The sequence below is a fragment of the Lissotriton vulgaris genome, chromosome 9 (genome assembly GCF_964263255.1).
Source record: "Lissotriton vulgaris chromosome 9, aLisVul1.2, whole genome shotgun sequence".
NCBI classification, from domain to species: Eukaryota; Metazoa; Chordata; class Amphibia; order Caudata; family Salamandridae; genus Lissotriton; species Lissotriton vulgaris.
Genome location: NC_141697.1, coordinates 151,348,783 through 151,364,246, shown reverse-complemented (window position 1 = coordinate 151,364,246; position 15,464 = coordinate 151,348,783). Strand labels below are relative to the sequence as shown.

Below are 15,464 nucleotides of genomic sequence, written 5' to 3'. Positions count from 1 at the left end.
TGGAAAACAAACTTTGCGTAGCAGTTAAATACATTAATACATGTCAAATACACAAAGTATAAAATCAGATTTAAAAGGTGTGCTATTTTACGTAAAAGGAGCCTATTCCTGCGGCCAAATCCAAGTAATACTCATTCCATCGGAGAAGCTCCGCTGTCAAGAAGAAGAGTGCCTGCAGGTAGAGTGTAGGACCACTGCTTCTTCAGCAAGAGTGAACTCGGGAGCCAGTGAGTAAACCAGAGCAGAAGGACAAAAACATCCTACTGAGAGACCTGTGAAGAAAGTGTAGGAGGAAACAGAGATTCTTGCATAGATCTAATGTCATTTTATTTGTCCAGCTTTTTATTTAGACAATACATATTCTGTAACACATATAAAATTTAAGGCACTATAAGCGTGACATTTTTTTAGAAACAACCACTTTATACAAGGATACAATGTGGTGTTCTCTGAAATACCACAATAAGAATGAGATTTAAAATGTGGTTGAGACAAAGTATACATCAAAAGCTCCAGGTTATTGCTCTCTTTTCAGTGAAATTTGTGTACTATACAGATGTTGAATGTTTCAAACTGTGAAAAGGAGCACATACTTGCCTGATTAAGTACATTTGATCATAATCCTGTGCATCTTGGGTTTGAGCTGGTAAACACAGACTTCGAGATTACACATAACTTATCTTTGTAGTTTTCAAAATTCAAAACTTTGCATTACTGCTACAATCAAACAATTAAGGAGAGGTAGGAATTGGAAAACCTGAAAGTGGACTAGCCAATTTAGTCCTGGGCAATGTAGAGGTCTTCTGCGCTACTAACTTTCACTACGTCCACAGCTCTAACAGTGACCTCTCCATAGAACTCTTAATTTGGCACATGCGAGAAGAAAAGTTATAAATGTTTGCTAACCCCTGGAAAAAAAAAGCCTATTTGTGTTTTTGTCCCCACAAACAATGCCAAATAACTGTCCAAAATGAGCCTTGTTCTTGGCATTACAGTAACCAATCCATTACTGTAATGCATACTGTTGAAAAATAAAAAGTGAGCTGAATTCAAGGGACCCAATTCAGATGTAGGTGGCAGTGACCAATTATCTAGTATTTGGACGACCCACTAAACCTGGAAATGTTCTTCCTTATGTAGTGGATGGAATTCCATAGTGGATCCTGTTCCAGATGAAGCATTTGCTCTAGAAATGAGGATTTTCCAATAACACTCAATTCTAAATCAGGCAAAAGGTTCAATCAGCAATCCTCATAAATGGAAGGAAAAGTTTACATTTAATTACACAAAAGCGATAAACCTAATCTCTGAATAGTTAATGCAATTTAATAAGCTTTCACAAGTTTTGCAGAATAAAATAGTAAAACCTATTTTTCCATCAGTAGTTAGCTGTGAGCAGACTCTTAAAAAAAGAAGAAAGTCTTTTAAACACAGACCCACCAATGCTCAGAATGAAAAATACATGCTGACATTTTTTTTATCCATTGTGTTGCAAGCAAGTTGTTGACTTTAACATTATATGGAGTGATACACCCAGAAATAAAAAGTGTGGACCTAATAGCTTTTACCATTTATGCTACAGCAATTGGCGAAAATCGTCTTAGGCAGGATTAACTATAACAAAGTTAACTAAAAACTAACGGTGCTGAAGAAGTTCTGTAGTCTTGTGTGATTTTCTTTCTTGGCAGTCCTCGGAAGAATTCATGCACCTCTCGTTTTGTAGCTAAAATCCTAAACCTCATCCTATTACAAAACGAAATTTCACTGAATTTCAGAGCCCAATCCGGTTTCTAATAAATGGCAGGGCATCACACACATTAAGTATGGCTTGTGCTAACTGTGGCAATGAGACTACCAAGAAATGGAAAATTAAAAACAAGGTGCCTTCAGACCACTTTACATTTGTGAGCTATTAACACTAAGTTCATTATCCCACTCCTATTTTATATCCGTGCACATCCACTCCCTTTACCTCCCCCCGCCCCTCCCCCCTCCCAAAAGGTACATATCAGGTAAGGCTCAATTTCATAGTGGGTAAAAAGGCACAAGTAACATTCAAATCCCTTCCAAGCTACATACACATCTGAGGTGGTAAATGCTATTTGTAAAGAAGATCGTTGAAAACCTGAGCTGTTGCTTCACTGGAATTAGGAAAAGCAGAGGAGTCCGATCTGATGAAATAGGCATCTTAACAGACACCTAATAATTCCAACCATATAATCTTCTTGGACCGGGAGAGTTTCTCAGTTGTGGGAGGAAAGCAAGATGTAGAAACAGAGTCATATCATCCGTCTATAAGTTTCTTGGCTCTTGTGTTTGCAGTTTCAATGCGATCTTTGTTAATTTCAGCCTGGTTAAAAAAAAAAAAAAAAAAAAAAAAAATAGGACAAGAGAAATTACCTCAAATTACTGTAAAAACATATGCGCAAAAATGCCCTTTTTAAATCTTCTCCTGTATCATTCCCCACTTCACAACCAGAAAAGTAAACTTTATGAGCACTCTAGTGAGTCAGTAGGTGCTCTCTAACCAGCCGCTGAAAAAGGAACATTGTAGGACTTATGTAAATTACCTCCAGTATCAAACGTGTATCTTCCCTCACATCCCACTATGCCCTTTCTTGTACATAACATGATCACCCCACTTCAGGCTGGCTAGTAAATGGACCTTTAGTCGACACAAAGATGGCGATGGAGATAGAAGTTTATGGACTAAAAGCAATGAGAGGTCCTATCTTTCCCTTACTCGTTTGGACTACCCTCTTCTCCTGTCTTCCAATGACAACATATTACGAAACAAAGAAACAATGCTGGATGAGGGAGACATTAGCATACTCAATAGATTCGACAAATATTCTGGAAAAACTGGGATCACACATGAATTCAATTTGTCACAAAACACATTGGGAGTTCAAATATGTATTATGTAGAAGTTGGAAACAACAAAAACAAAATGCCTTATGTATCAAAATGATCCTACATTTATGCTGATAAGGTTTTTCAATAAAGTATTTAGAAAAAAAAACACTGGGACTTAATGGGGCTCGGCTTCAGATCTGCCTCTTCAGAAAATGTCATTGGAATACCTCCATTTTGGTGAAATACACATTTTGGCTAATTGAAAAAAATGAGTTATATTTCGTATGTATATAATGTTGACAAGCATTTCTATGCAATAAGTCTTGCATTTGCGAGACTTTGAGCTACTGGCATAGTAAATGACAAGGCTTTTATTTATATGTTTACAAAACCTGCAAGCGGTGTGTAAACACCGCTTGCAGGATTTGTAAACACATAAATAAAAGGCATTGTCATTTACAATGCCAATAGCTTAATGTCTCGCAAATGCAAGACCTTTGTGGTACTTGTGCTTTAGCTGTAAACATCTCAAGCAAAGCGCGTGTGCCGCAATTGCGGCAAAAGTAAAGTAACTTTTTTTTCTATTTATTTAATTTTGAAGCAATCGCGGCACCCACACTTTCGCTTAAATGCTTACAGCTAAACTGTGGGTGCAGTCATTGTAACAAAAGTAGGCAAATAGAAAAAGAAATGGCGGCTGAATGTTTTTTCTTCCATTTATTTACTTTTGTTATAATGGAGACACCTGCATGTTAGCTTTTAAAGCACGGGTGCCGTGATTGCTTCAAAAGTAAAGAAATAGAAAAAAAATGCAATTTACTTTTGAAGCAATTGCGGCCCCCAGCCATTTAGCTTTATACATTCAAAGCGAAAGCGCGGGTGGCGCCATTATAAAAAAAAAAAGGACATAAACAGAAAAGGAAAGGCATGCGGCCACATTCGACAAGCAAATAAAAGAAAAAGGGGGCAGCCATTAGTCTTGATGAGGTTAACAACAAGAGTGGTTCTGTCGGGTAACCGAATAAATTGCTTTTAAGAAGAGGCTAGGTAAGCTCAAAAACACAATGTAATAATTCAAGTGCAATAAAATTGAATGAAACCTCTCTGAAAACAAATGTAGTTCAAGGTATTTATATAGGAAACAAAGTCAGATTTGTAAAACACCGGGATTACTTCATTCCATATTAGTTTATACAAATTCTAAGAACATGTGAGAAGTGACTAAGTGAACAAAGTGAGTATTGCAATATATTGAGTGACACTTATTTACAATTATATACAGTACTATACACGGGGAAAGGAGGGGAAAACAATTTTGAATTGGCGGTCAGTGTTCTTGATTAAAACTCCAAGGAGACAGATGGTTACTATGATCGTTCCTGGAGGAACCAGTGTTATGCGTCGACGTTTCGACCCTGTTGTGCCCTGATTGGTAGTCACGGCGGGTCTTTATCAAGACAGGGTGGGGGGGGGGGGGACAGGGGGGGTTCAGGATTCACAGGAGGCAAATAAGTCACACCCTGGTATGGAATGCCGGAAGGTCAATCGCAAGTCAAATAAGCGAGAGGATCGCGCTGCTCACTCTCGAACGGCCGAGTCCTGTCTGGCATGAGTCACAGAGGCTCGAATCAAAGCCTCCGTGACTCATGCCAGACGGGACTCGGCCGTCTGGCATGATAAAGACCCGCCGTGACCACCAATCGGGGCACAACAGGGTCGAAATTTGCCTGCTTCCCTACTGTTCACCTATTTACACGGACTGCTTGTACATAAATGTATCATTTTGAAAGGACACTTTATGTCACAAAGCTTTATTCCCCACAAATCCTTCTTCCTACATGTCCACTTTATTCACCTTTTATAAACCTAGGCGTAACTTGAGGTCCTTTTACTTCCAGTTGGTCTGCGCCCCTCGCACCAGAGGATGTGAATTCTCTATAGTCACTGCCCCTCTGGACCATCCTCTTTTCTAATTTATGAGGTAAGGCAGACTAACTTCAATTATCCAAAGCACTAAAGGCTCTTCTTTTTAGACGGCAATTTCTCTTATTGCAAGTATGATCTATGTTTTCCGAGCCCCAGGACCCCAAAGGGTAATTGTGCACTACACAAACTACATCACAACACTTTGCGTAACATGGCTGTTAAAATGTTTCTGAAAGCATGTTACTGCTTCTCTAGGTATCAAACTCTTACTCCACTGTAGATATTGAGGAGGTCTCCGTCAACAGACGGCTTAAAAATAGTGAGTGATCTACGTAGGAGGAGATCTGAAATGCTGATACCTCAAGACTGTAAATCCCGGAGGCAAAGAGTTCAGGAACGCGAATCACATTATATTGGTAGTAGTAAGATTTAAGCACTGAGAAGCATGGAAATTCCCTATTTGGTAGACAGATTAAAGTAAGGTTTTTGCAGGTTGAAATCGCAGAGACAGAGCCTCTTTACAGAGACGCCATAATCTGCTACAGGATAAACATTTTTAATGTTTCCAGTATGAGGAACTGATTGAGCAGGATGTTATGAACCCAATCTACCCCAATATAGGCCTAGGTAGTTACACAACCTTTTACATACATCTGTCCTACCGGTGTTCTACATAACCGGTCTGGCCTTTACTTTTTACCTAGTTATGTGCTACATGACTGTCGTGTGGCTTTCTCCGAAAAACTAGCCTTGTGTATGCATGAGGATTCTCAGCATCACAGAAGGATTACCATCTTCTGCATAATAACTCTGTATAAGGGTCACCTCCATCGTCATCCTTGTCCGACATGCCCAAAATACACTTCTAGGTAGAACCGCTGAGGGTACCTTTTGGGTATATACGCACTACATCTTCACTGGGCAACCCAGAGGAGAAAAAGACTTCCAAGCGGACACGCTGATGTGAGATGCTGAAGTTCCTACATGCAGACAGACACTCCAGCACGGAGTGGTCGGATATCCCTCGCGGGGTGTACTTCTTGAGACCAAGATGGGGCCCTTCGCTCTCCAACATCAGGTAATTGTGCTGGCTTTATGCTACGGGGATTCTTGGCTTTACACCTACATCCATGCTAGGTACACTTAGGGACATCGAGTAAGGGTTGGGATCGTAGGAGTACGCATTATTACTGTCACGTATCTATATGCCTGCATATATTCATTGTTTTAGCACTATGGTAGATTACTACCTTTTCTTTGCTGTGTTGGTGCTTATAACCGTATATATTTGCTTCTGTCTCATGGTTGTTGCAGCACACGTATTTTACACTAGAATGACGCTGGTTCAATAAATGCTTATTGAAAACGGCTCCACTGTGTATTCTGTGTATTTCTCGGAAACAAAGTGTGCATGAGTGACTGAGCGAAAAGCTCTGCACTATTTCCGCCATCCCTGAGGGGTAAGGGTTGTCATGTTCAATAGTTGCAAGAAGCTATCCGCTCCTTGCTAAAAGGGGCTCTTAGTGGCACTGTGAGCTAGCATGACTAACAGATTAACATATCCTTTGAGGATGTCTGATATCAGTCTGGACACCAATCCCTTAGTTTATGTTATCTTATCTAAACTTGCAGATCCTATATAGATTTGTAGGAACTACACAACAAGGAAGTGGTCTCCAATCGTCAGAAGACGGTGCTTCAGATGCACTTGATTTTATGACAAATTATTTGGAGTAAATGTTGTGATACAAATTAGAAGCGAGAATTAGCTCAACGTTGCCAATATCTGCAGAATGTTTTTCAGACAATGAAGTAAAACTGGAGGGGGAATGGATGGGCATGTCTACATTTCTCACCCAAATTAAAAGAATCACAATTCTAGAGTGCTAACAACAAGAAACTTATTCTCAGGCAATCTTAACCCATTCAATGCAAGTGGGCATGAGGCCCAAAGTCATAGAAACAAGACAGATTACAGCTATACGTCTTGATAGAGGAGTAACAATCTTTAATGTCTTATAAACCTCTTAGAAATGCAGTCCCTGTCTTGGTACTAACTAATCAAATAAGGCATATTGTAATGTAATGTAGGAGCTTTTGAAATTTATGAGTATATAGAAAGCCGCAACCATCCTGCTTGTTAAACTGGATACTATCTCGATAATTCGCCACATGCATAAAAAATATGGATGTTTTCCCTTGAGCGGTAATCTGTTATTACTGTAAAGAGCTTTGCACGGACTCTTGAAGCCAATGTCAACTTGGTAAATTGGCAGTATTCCTCTGAGACAAATAAGCAGAGCAGGTGTTTGTGTATCCTATGCAGCAGAAGATAAAATATCATGTTCTGGAAGTTGTGAGGTCATCTGGTCATTGGCAGGTGATGCACTATTTGAACGGGGCTTGAATTACTCTTTTTGATTAATTTAGCTAGCATGCAGCGTTCTGGGATGAAATGCAAGTCACCAGTTCAGGGGGATACGAAAGCACGGAATTTGTCAAAATGTTTTTGTGAAAGAAAGGAGAGAGGAGATAGCAGATGGCTCTGACATGTTGTCAAGGAACAACTGTTCCAGGCACTGTGCTCAGATTCCACAGAATCATCACAACCCTTTCCCCATCAATGACAAAGTACAAAGGAACACTGTGCCAAAGAAACTTAAAGATGGCATTCTTGGTCCGCAGCATAGTTAAAGCTGAATTCAGGCCTTGTGCATCCAACTTCTTCTAGAGTAACAGTCAAATGTTGCTCCTAAAATTGCTGCCTAAGGTGCTAAGCTGCCTAATCAGAATGGTTGATTTGTAAACAAACATTCTAAACTGCTGGATACAAGCCTCTGATTATATGGATAGGCAAAATGAGCTTGTGGTAAGCTGCATTTTCCCATTTTAAAGACAATCATCAGCCTTTACAACAACACAATTAGCTAGATGTACTAAATACTGGTTGGAAAAAAACTGGTGGCAATTTTGCAACCAGTATTGCATTTTATTAAATGACCTACCTACTAATAGGTTGCAACATACAATTCAGAATCTGAATGGGTTGTAATCTGATCTAGTTAATTAATGTTTATAAGGTAGGTCACAAAGTGTGACTGACTCTAATTGGTGGCGATCAAAGGAGTGGTGCGTACCAGGGTCAGCAGACCACCATGTCTAAGTGAACTTTTTCATTCTTTTTCCTCACAGCAAAAGGTGTGTTTAAAAAAAGAATGTTTACTTTGTGTTTAAAAAAGAAAGTTTACTTTTTTAAGTTTAAGAGTTGGCGGTGCCTCCCCCATTTTTGCTTAAAACACTAAAGTAAGTTCCCTACTGGGTCCACTTTGGTTCCCCCTTGTGCTACACTAACTACACGTTTTAGGCCACCTTTTGTCTACCACATAATACATTTATCTGTGCCATGATATTATTTTAAAAATATGCTACATATGTTATTGTTATTCAATTTGTCTTCTTGGGAATTAGTCTGAACGTTTCATACAAGGCCAAACAACATGGTGCCCTGTTTTTTTGTGCTCAGTCACCAAAATCGCCTAATGTTCTACACAACACATGGGGCACAGCTGCTGTTTCCCAACACGGAACATCATATAAACCGAAACTTGCTCTTTGGAAAATAGAGAGGAGAATTCTAGCATAGGGGAAAGGTCTTGGAACGGGTGCACTAACTTTGCGTAAACGGAGTTAACACCTATGACCACCTACCTACAAAGATCAGGTATGGGTTTCAGTGTTAATCCCAGAGATAAGGGATATAACCCTCTGCTCACGTAGTGAGGGTAGGCTTAAACAGATGCATCATTTACCATGGTAGGGCTTTCATTGTATATAGTCTGCTCGTAATGTTGATTATTGTGCTTCGTTCTATGTGTTTTCTTATTGCAGCAGAATTGCTTCATAATAGTAGTTTCAATAAATATTGTAAACTTTCCTTGTATGTTTCTCTGTTTATTATGGACATGCATAAGTGAGAAGCGAAAGGTGATGATCTGTTTCCATGGTTCCCTTGAGGACTAGAGTGTTGTGTTCTAGGTTGCCAGTTCACCTGTTACTCTGAGAAGGTTAGGAGGGCAGGTGAGGCACTGTGAGCTATTCAGATTTGGACCCATAGGTACTGATGTGGTAAAGGGACTTAGTCTCTACATTCTCAGGTCCCTTGGTCCCAGGAACAGTTTTGCTTCTAAGCAGAATCCATGGGACAACACAAATCGGGAAGTCGTCCCAAGGGGACCCCTTCCATTTTGCGAATGGCTCACCATGTTCAATGCTTCACAACCGGATTTCTGTAGTAAAACACAGATACATCGGCTCGCAGTCGGGTGTTTGGAGAGGACGCCTACAACATGCTTCTTCCATATAGCAAATTGGTATCAATTTACACTCATGTTTTACTTGACGGAATCCTTAATAGGATTGGTCTAAAAATCCATCCTTGCTGTTGCAAATTCAGATTCAATGTGTTTGTGACCACGTAAAAGGATAGTACATTTGGCCCGATGTTTGTTATTGAATTGCATAGCCCTACTTGCTCTAACCGCCCAGCCACTGGGATGCTGTGGGTCTTTATACAGGAGTGCCACCGTAATCCAATCATGAATACTTGAAGCAGGCAATCCATGATATTTCCAAGGCTAGACACTATGCACATTGTTGGTGTCCATGCTTAATTTCGGAAACAATAAGTGCCAGGGCTCTCTTCAGGAGGCCATTGCAGCTTTCACCACACATTGCCCCTGCAATGGTGCCAATGAGAGTAACAGCACATATACTAATCATCACGCTCCTACAAGTGCGACAATCCAGACTATTTCAGGCCCCTAAAGCTAAAAGAATGGCTTAGGCAGCAGATAATAGTCATTTCTAATGTATATTGAATTAATTGTGGTCATCTCTAAATTAGCCAGACAGCATCGCCTTGCGGCAGACTGTCAAAAGCACCAGTGTTGACAATTAATGCCGGTATCAGGCACTGGTAACCAATGGCTCAAATTAAGCACTGTCTGATTGATGGCCACATTGATTCGGAGTGACAAATCTGCTGTGTGTACATTTTTAGCTAAGATGTGACATCTATCATCCATTATACTACTGGGGTGGTGAAAATGTCAGTGGATGGATTCAACCCAGATCTGTGACTGGAGGTGAGTGTCTGAAAAGTTTCAGCGCAAGGTCCATCATCTTGTGTTTGCTTTGTTCACTATAAGTTGGCATGGTATGCCCAGACGTGGCTTCCTTGCTCACTTTGCCACTGGATTCAAGGTAGCCTGGCTGATATGGGGTTTTACCCTGAAACCGGTCCCAGGATGCTCGTTTCCTGTTCAGGGAAGACCTTGCTTGTCAGTTCGGGCTGGAATGTTCCCATGAGGCACAGGGACAAGACTAATTTGCATATAGCTAGGTCTGAACGGAAATGGAGAAGTGAGCTAAAGAATGATGATGGATTCAACCCAGATCCGTGACTGGGGGTGAGTGTCTGAAAAATGTCAGTGCTCCGTCCATCATCTCCTTGTGTTTGCTTTGTGAAGATGTCAGTAGAGCCACTAAGATGCTCTTAGGGGCTATCCGGTGGTTTCTAAATAAATGCTAAAATGAAAGGTTGGAACTAGCACTCAGAAAAACTGGCTTGTGCTATCTGTGCACTTAAAGAGAGCGGAGCAGTAGGGTGGAGGAGCTGCTATAATGTGATTTGATTCCCACCGTTTAGGTGAGATGTCATTCCCGCTCCTTCAATCACTTATTTCTGACAGGATACCAACAGCCTTTCTTTCTTACCTTTAGCAGGGACCTGCACATCATAGGCCAAATAGCATGGGTGGGTATTTATCAGTCATAATTATCAGCAGGAACAGCTGAATGTTGAGAACATCATTAAAGAGAATCAAGAGTGATTAATAGGTATATGCCTTCTCCTCCTACATTGTAATGTTTGCCTTTCTGTTTATTTTGTTTTAATTTACCAAATTTTCTCTACAGTGGGTGAAATGTTCTAAGAGCACTTCAGGCCCTCTGGCATGTGCTATATAGGTCTTTAAGGACACTCTTCCCTCGCCTGCGGTGTAGCCTGTAACTTAGAGGCGGTATTATCTGCCATAGTCTTCAGTAGCAAGGTAATATGCTATATCATTGCTTGTGTAATGGTATTAAGAATTATTTGCCTTATTATATGAGCATGTGTATTAATCCACATAAGTTGTACTTACTATACATAAATTAACACATTTAGAATACATATGTTGGTGCAGATGGTTGAAAAATATTTGTGAGTGAGGAGAAACATTTATATCCATATGCATGCATCACCCAGATAGTGCAGGGGAGAATAAGAATTGATTTCCCTATCTTAGAACCATTGAGCAAGCCATGTCCGTCTCTGACCAAACTGCTATCTCTGTCCTTCATAGTGCTCCGCCCCCCCCCCTTTTACAAATCTATCCAGCCTGACCCAAAGCCCTTTACTGCCCTCTCTGACACCTCCTTGGTTAACAGCTGTCAACGTAAACCACACTCTCTTACAAGTTTAGTTCAACCTATTTCTGTTCCCTTGTTTGCTTATAGTGCAATAAGTATATTTTGCATGGTCTTGTACTTGCATAGCAATTCTATTTTCTATACATCGATGCATGGACTTCGTCCCCTTCTGGGGTTTCTAGAAGTAAAAGGACTTTCTTACATATATAAGCACCCCACAGAGTCCGACTCAGGGCAGAAGAAGCCTGTTCCAAGACGTAACACTGGTATGTAAATCTGCTTTCTACGTTGGCATACCAATAAGCATTGGTAGCTGCAAATACATTTAATCTGTTTCGGAGCCTGCCTGGGTCTGTTTTTTCTTTGATGGTGTAGAAGTGGGATGCATTAAATGAATGTCACCAGACGGTAAGTAAGCTGTAAGCGGACTACCTTGCCGCAGAGGCCTTTTAATCTTTCAATGCTTAGAACATAGTATTAATAAAACAGGGAATGAACTGGCATTTAAACTAAACAGGGGGCTGTAGAGAAAATTGTGAGTTTTCTCTTTATCAATACATTGATTGATATGTGCCTGAATCTTTTGGAGCCTCATAACATCCAGTGCAGTAGAGTCTGGGCCAGAGAATAATTTATGACCCCAAAGGTAGGGGGACGATGAGGAAAAATAAACCCTGCCAGAGTGCAACGTGGGAAGTATTGACTATCAGCTGGAAATTATTGTCTAATGTACACAATTCTGTCATTAATCAAAGACGGTATTTAAATTATGTTTATGTGTTGATCGTTAAGAGTAATGTTTCCTTGAAATGTTTCTCTGAATTATATGAAAAATAGTGCATTACTACATTAGAAAAGAAAAATTGCTTTATGTGGTGTCTGAGTGGTCCACAGCTGTTGATTTTTCTCTTTTTCACTCTCTCAATCCACTACCTAACAAATCTTTCCTTCTAAGAGACCAATCTGCTTATCTTTTAGAGTTTAAAATTGTGTGTGAAGGGACCAATGGGTACCGGTAAGTCTAAAGTAACCATGGAGGTGGTAAGGCCTCACATGATGAAAAAGACAAAAAAATTGTTTCAACAAGTGTCATTAGAAAAGGATTTTACATTACCATTAGATAGCTCTGCAGCTCAAGTTGTAAAAGATACAAATTGTTTAGAATACGGAACACCTTTTTGCGCGCTAGTCTGGAATTGGAAAGGGAATGAAGGGTGGTGGCCTAGATTTGGTTCTCTTGAGATAGATGATATTGAACACTTGACATAGACAATAGACCTACAGGGTGACACATAATGGGATTCACACTATATAAAAGATTGCTTACAACAGTGGCTTTCAATTGCAAAAAATAAAGCTGTCCTTTCAAAAAAGAAGGGCCAGGGGAACGCCTCCACTGAGTACACAGACTGTTAAGCAATAGCAGTGGTGAACAGTGAGTGCAAAAAAGCCTAATAAAAATGAGCGAAAACTAGCAAAGAATCGAACCACAACGTATAGCCAATGTTGGATTAAGTGACTGTGCAAACAGAACAGCATTTTCTGTCATTATGGCAACAGTGTGGGTTTTCTACAGCTGAAGCAGACTGGGTTAAAGCAATACCCAAATGCCACTACTTCTAGAAGAGCTGCTGCTCTGCTGTGTATTTGGACGCACCGCAAAGTGAATATTGACATAAATAAGTTAAAGAAACTGTTTATCGCCTCCAAGATTCAAGGCCTTTATGTCAAACAGGGGGAAGGAGCAGACAGTGAGCAAATAACTGGTAGCACATTGACTGAGGAGGGGATGTTGTTTACTGAGGAAGAAAGGAAAAGACAGAGCGGATGCAAATAGTGAATTAAATTACTGGATCACAGGTAGACAGCAATGAGAACAGTCACCTGGCACTGGGACAAAGCAACCATTCTGCAGGGCCTGTTCTACCTGCGCCTAATTTCTCAGCCTCTCCTCCAACAACTTCCATGTACCCATCACTTTCAGGCCCCCACATACACTGTGAAAGAAATACCACATGCAAGCAGGCACTGGCTCCAAAACCAGGCTTACCACATGTCCTTTATTTCCATATATCCATGGAAGGTGATTTAACTAGGGTATCTGACATACCAACTAGCCCCAGAGAAGGTGGTTTTAGAACACCCGTCCTGAATGGGCACCTATCATTTGGGGGAGAAAATGACACATGCTTTCGAAACACCAGGCCAAACTTCCACTTTTTGTCTGAGGGAGGTTTTAGGGCTGAGTGCAGTAGAGCGAAACAACGAGGAGGAATGTGAGCAGTTGGCAAACCTGAGGAATTAGGATGATGGTTCCAAGAAGACGTGAACACAGAGAGAAAATACAACGAACTTCAGGATAAGATAGATAAGAAGGAACTTCTGGTACAAGGTCACACACACGGGCACGAAAGGGCAAGGGTGAGAATTCATGTACAGATGAAATACTATAGAAAACTAAAGTAACTGCACCAAAAATTAGTGTTGGGGGAACAGTCATGTTAAAGTCATGGAAGCGACTCAGATGACTGAGGACGCACAAGAACCACTCACTGCCAGTGTGAAATATTATGAATGGTTTCATAAAATATGTATTGCCTAAACCCCCTCCCTCGAGATGTAAAAATAGTATTAAAAATAGCATACGGTAGCAGATGGTCTTTGGTAAAAAGTGCATTCCTAACTCTACAGGAAAGCGATTGTCACAGAAAATAGATTGATAAATTAGTTAGAGTCTAAAGGGACACAATTAATTGCCTAGCAGGCAAACATTGTGGTTTTTCCCAAGTAACAGCCATGTTGCAGAAGCCAGGCGAGTCAGTGGCTCATTACATCTTAAGGTACAATAAAGCTTGGAATAACAGTGCATGGGATAACAATGAAGGGGTATCGCGCACGACAGAGGCCTATAAGGTATCAGCTACTCAGACACTTATGAATGGATCGTTTGCTTATGTGGCCCATAGCTATAAACTGCGTCACCCTGATTGGTCCACTAAAGGATATCAAGACGTGTGCATGCTTCTCATAACCATGGAAAGAGATTGTATTTTCAGGGTAAAGAAGGACACTGCTAAAAACGACAAAGGAATGATGTTGCGGCAAGTGTAAAGAGAGGGGGAGCCCGAGAAAATGTACTATCAGGGGGCGCAGCATAGACAGGACAATGGACAAGGATACCAGAGAAGAGGCAAGAGTAGGGATCACTATTATGTTTGCCAGAGGTACGGGTTGTAAAAGTAATAGAGGCAGAAGGGTTTAGAATGAGAGACGTGACCGGTATAACAAAAATTATAGAAGCAAGAGGAATTACATCTTTGACAAACATGAGGTCCAATCATTCTCACCACCCATTCCCAGAGACCTCCAGCACTATCGGAGGAATCCTTTCGTGGAGCAACATGGAACAGCATAGGACCACGTGGAGAGAGAGAGAGAGAGAGAGAGAGAGATGGGACAACTGCAGAAACCAGAGTCCTAGTAGTGGTGAAACAGTTACTACTATAGTAGTAAATGGAATGATGATGCACGATGAATTGTCAGAACCACTACCAGTTTCTGTTGAAGACTTCACACTGATCCATCAATTGCTCCTGTCACCAGATGCACCCATCAATTTGCTGGGGAGAGACCTCCTCTGTAAATTGCATGCAACATTATATTATTAACAAAATGGGATTTACTTACAAGTACCTGAGGACAGGTTAGAATTGGCTAATACAAATTAAGTGAGGACTCTGTATTATGTGCACCACCTGTCTTGTCTCTCTCTCCCCAAAACATTAGCGAATGGACTCCATTGCATGGAGATTTTTATGAGAACAGTGTGGCGGGAAGACGGAACCCTCGGGAGAACGGTACCCCGGGGCATGAAAGGTATAGCGATTAGGAGACAGAGCGTTAGAGGAGGAAGACGCGAGGACAGGGAGGAGTTAAAGGAAGACAGAGACAACGGGAGAGGACTGATGTCAGACAGAGACAATGCAGGAGGAGAGAGTGGCTCGACGGAACGAGTAAGCGTTGGAGGGGAGGAGCCCAGGACCAAAGGCGAGGACCAGATCACCAGTCAAGAGCAAAAGAACCCTCCAGCTGTGACTCCGGTCAGGAGTCAAGGCCCAAGGCAAGTATTGTCCACGAATGAGTGGTTAAGACGAGCAGGACTCGTCTTATGGGTTCTTGGGTCCTTTTTTGATAGAACACGGGTGGGGTGA

At 41.0% G+C, this 15,464-nt stretch overlaps 1 protein-coding gene across 2 annotated transcripts in view; it reads right to left on the bottom strand.

Moving 5' to 3' along the window:
• Nucleotides 1-339: 339 nt before the first annotated feature.
• Nucleotides 340-15,464, bottom strand: part of SNAP23 (synaptosome associated protein 23) — a 230,146-nt gene continuing 215,021 nt past the window's right edge. For both annotated transcript variants that reach the window (XM_086937239.1, XM_086937238.1), the window contains exon 8: nucleotides 340-2,350. In XM_086937239.1, coding sequence (XP_086793365.1) covers nucleotides 2,285-2,350 — 66 coding nt within the window. In that variant the 3' untranslated portion in view covers nucleotides 340-2,284. The remainder of the gene's footprint in view (nucleotides 2,351-15,464) is intronic.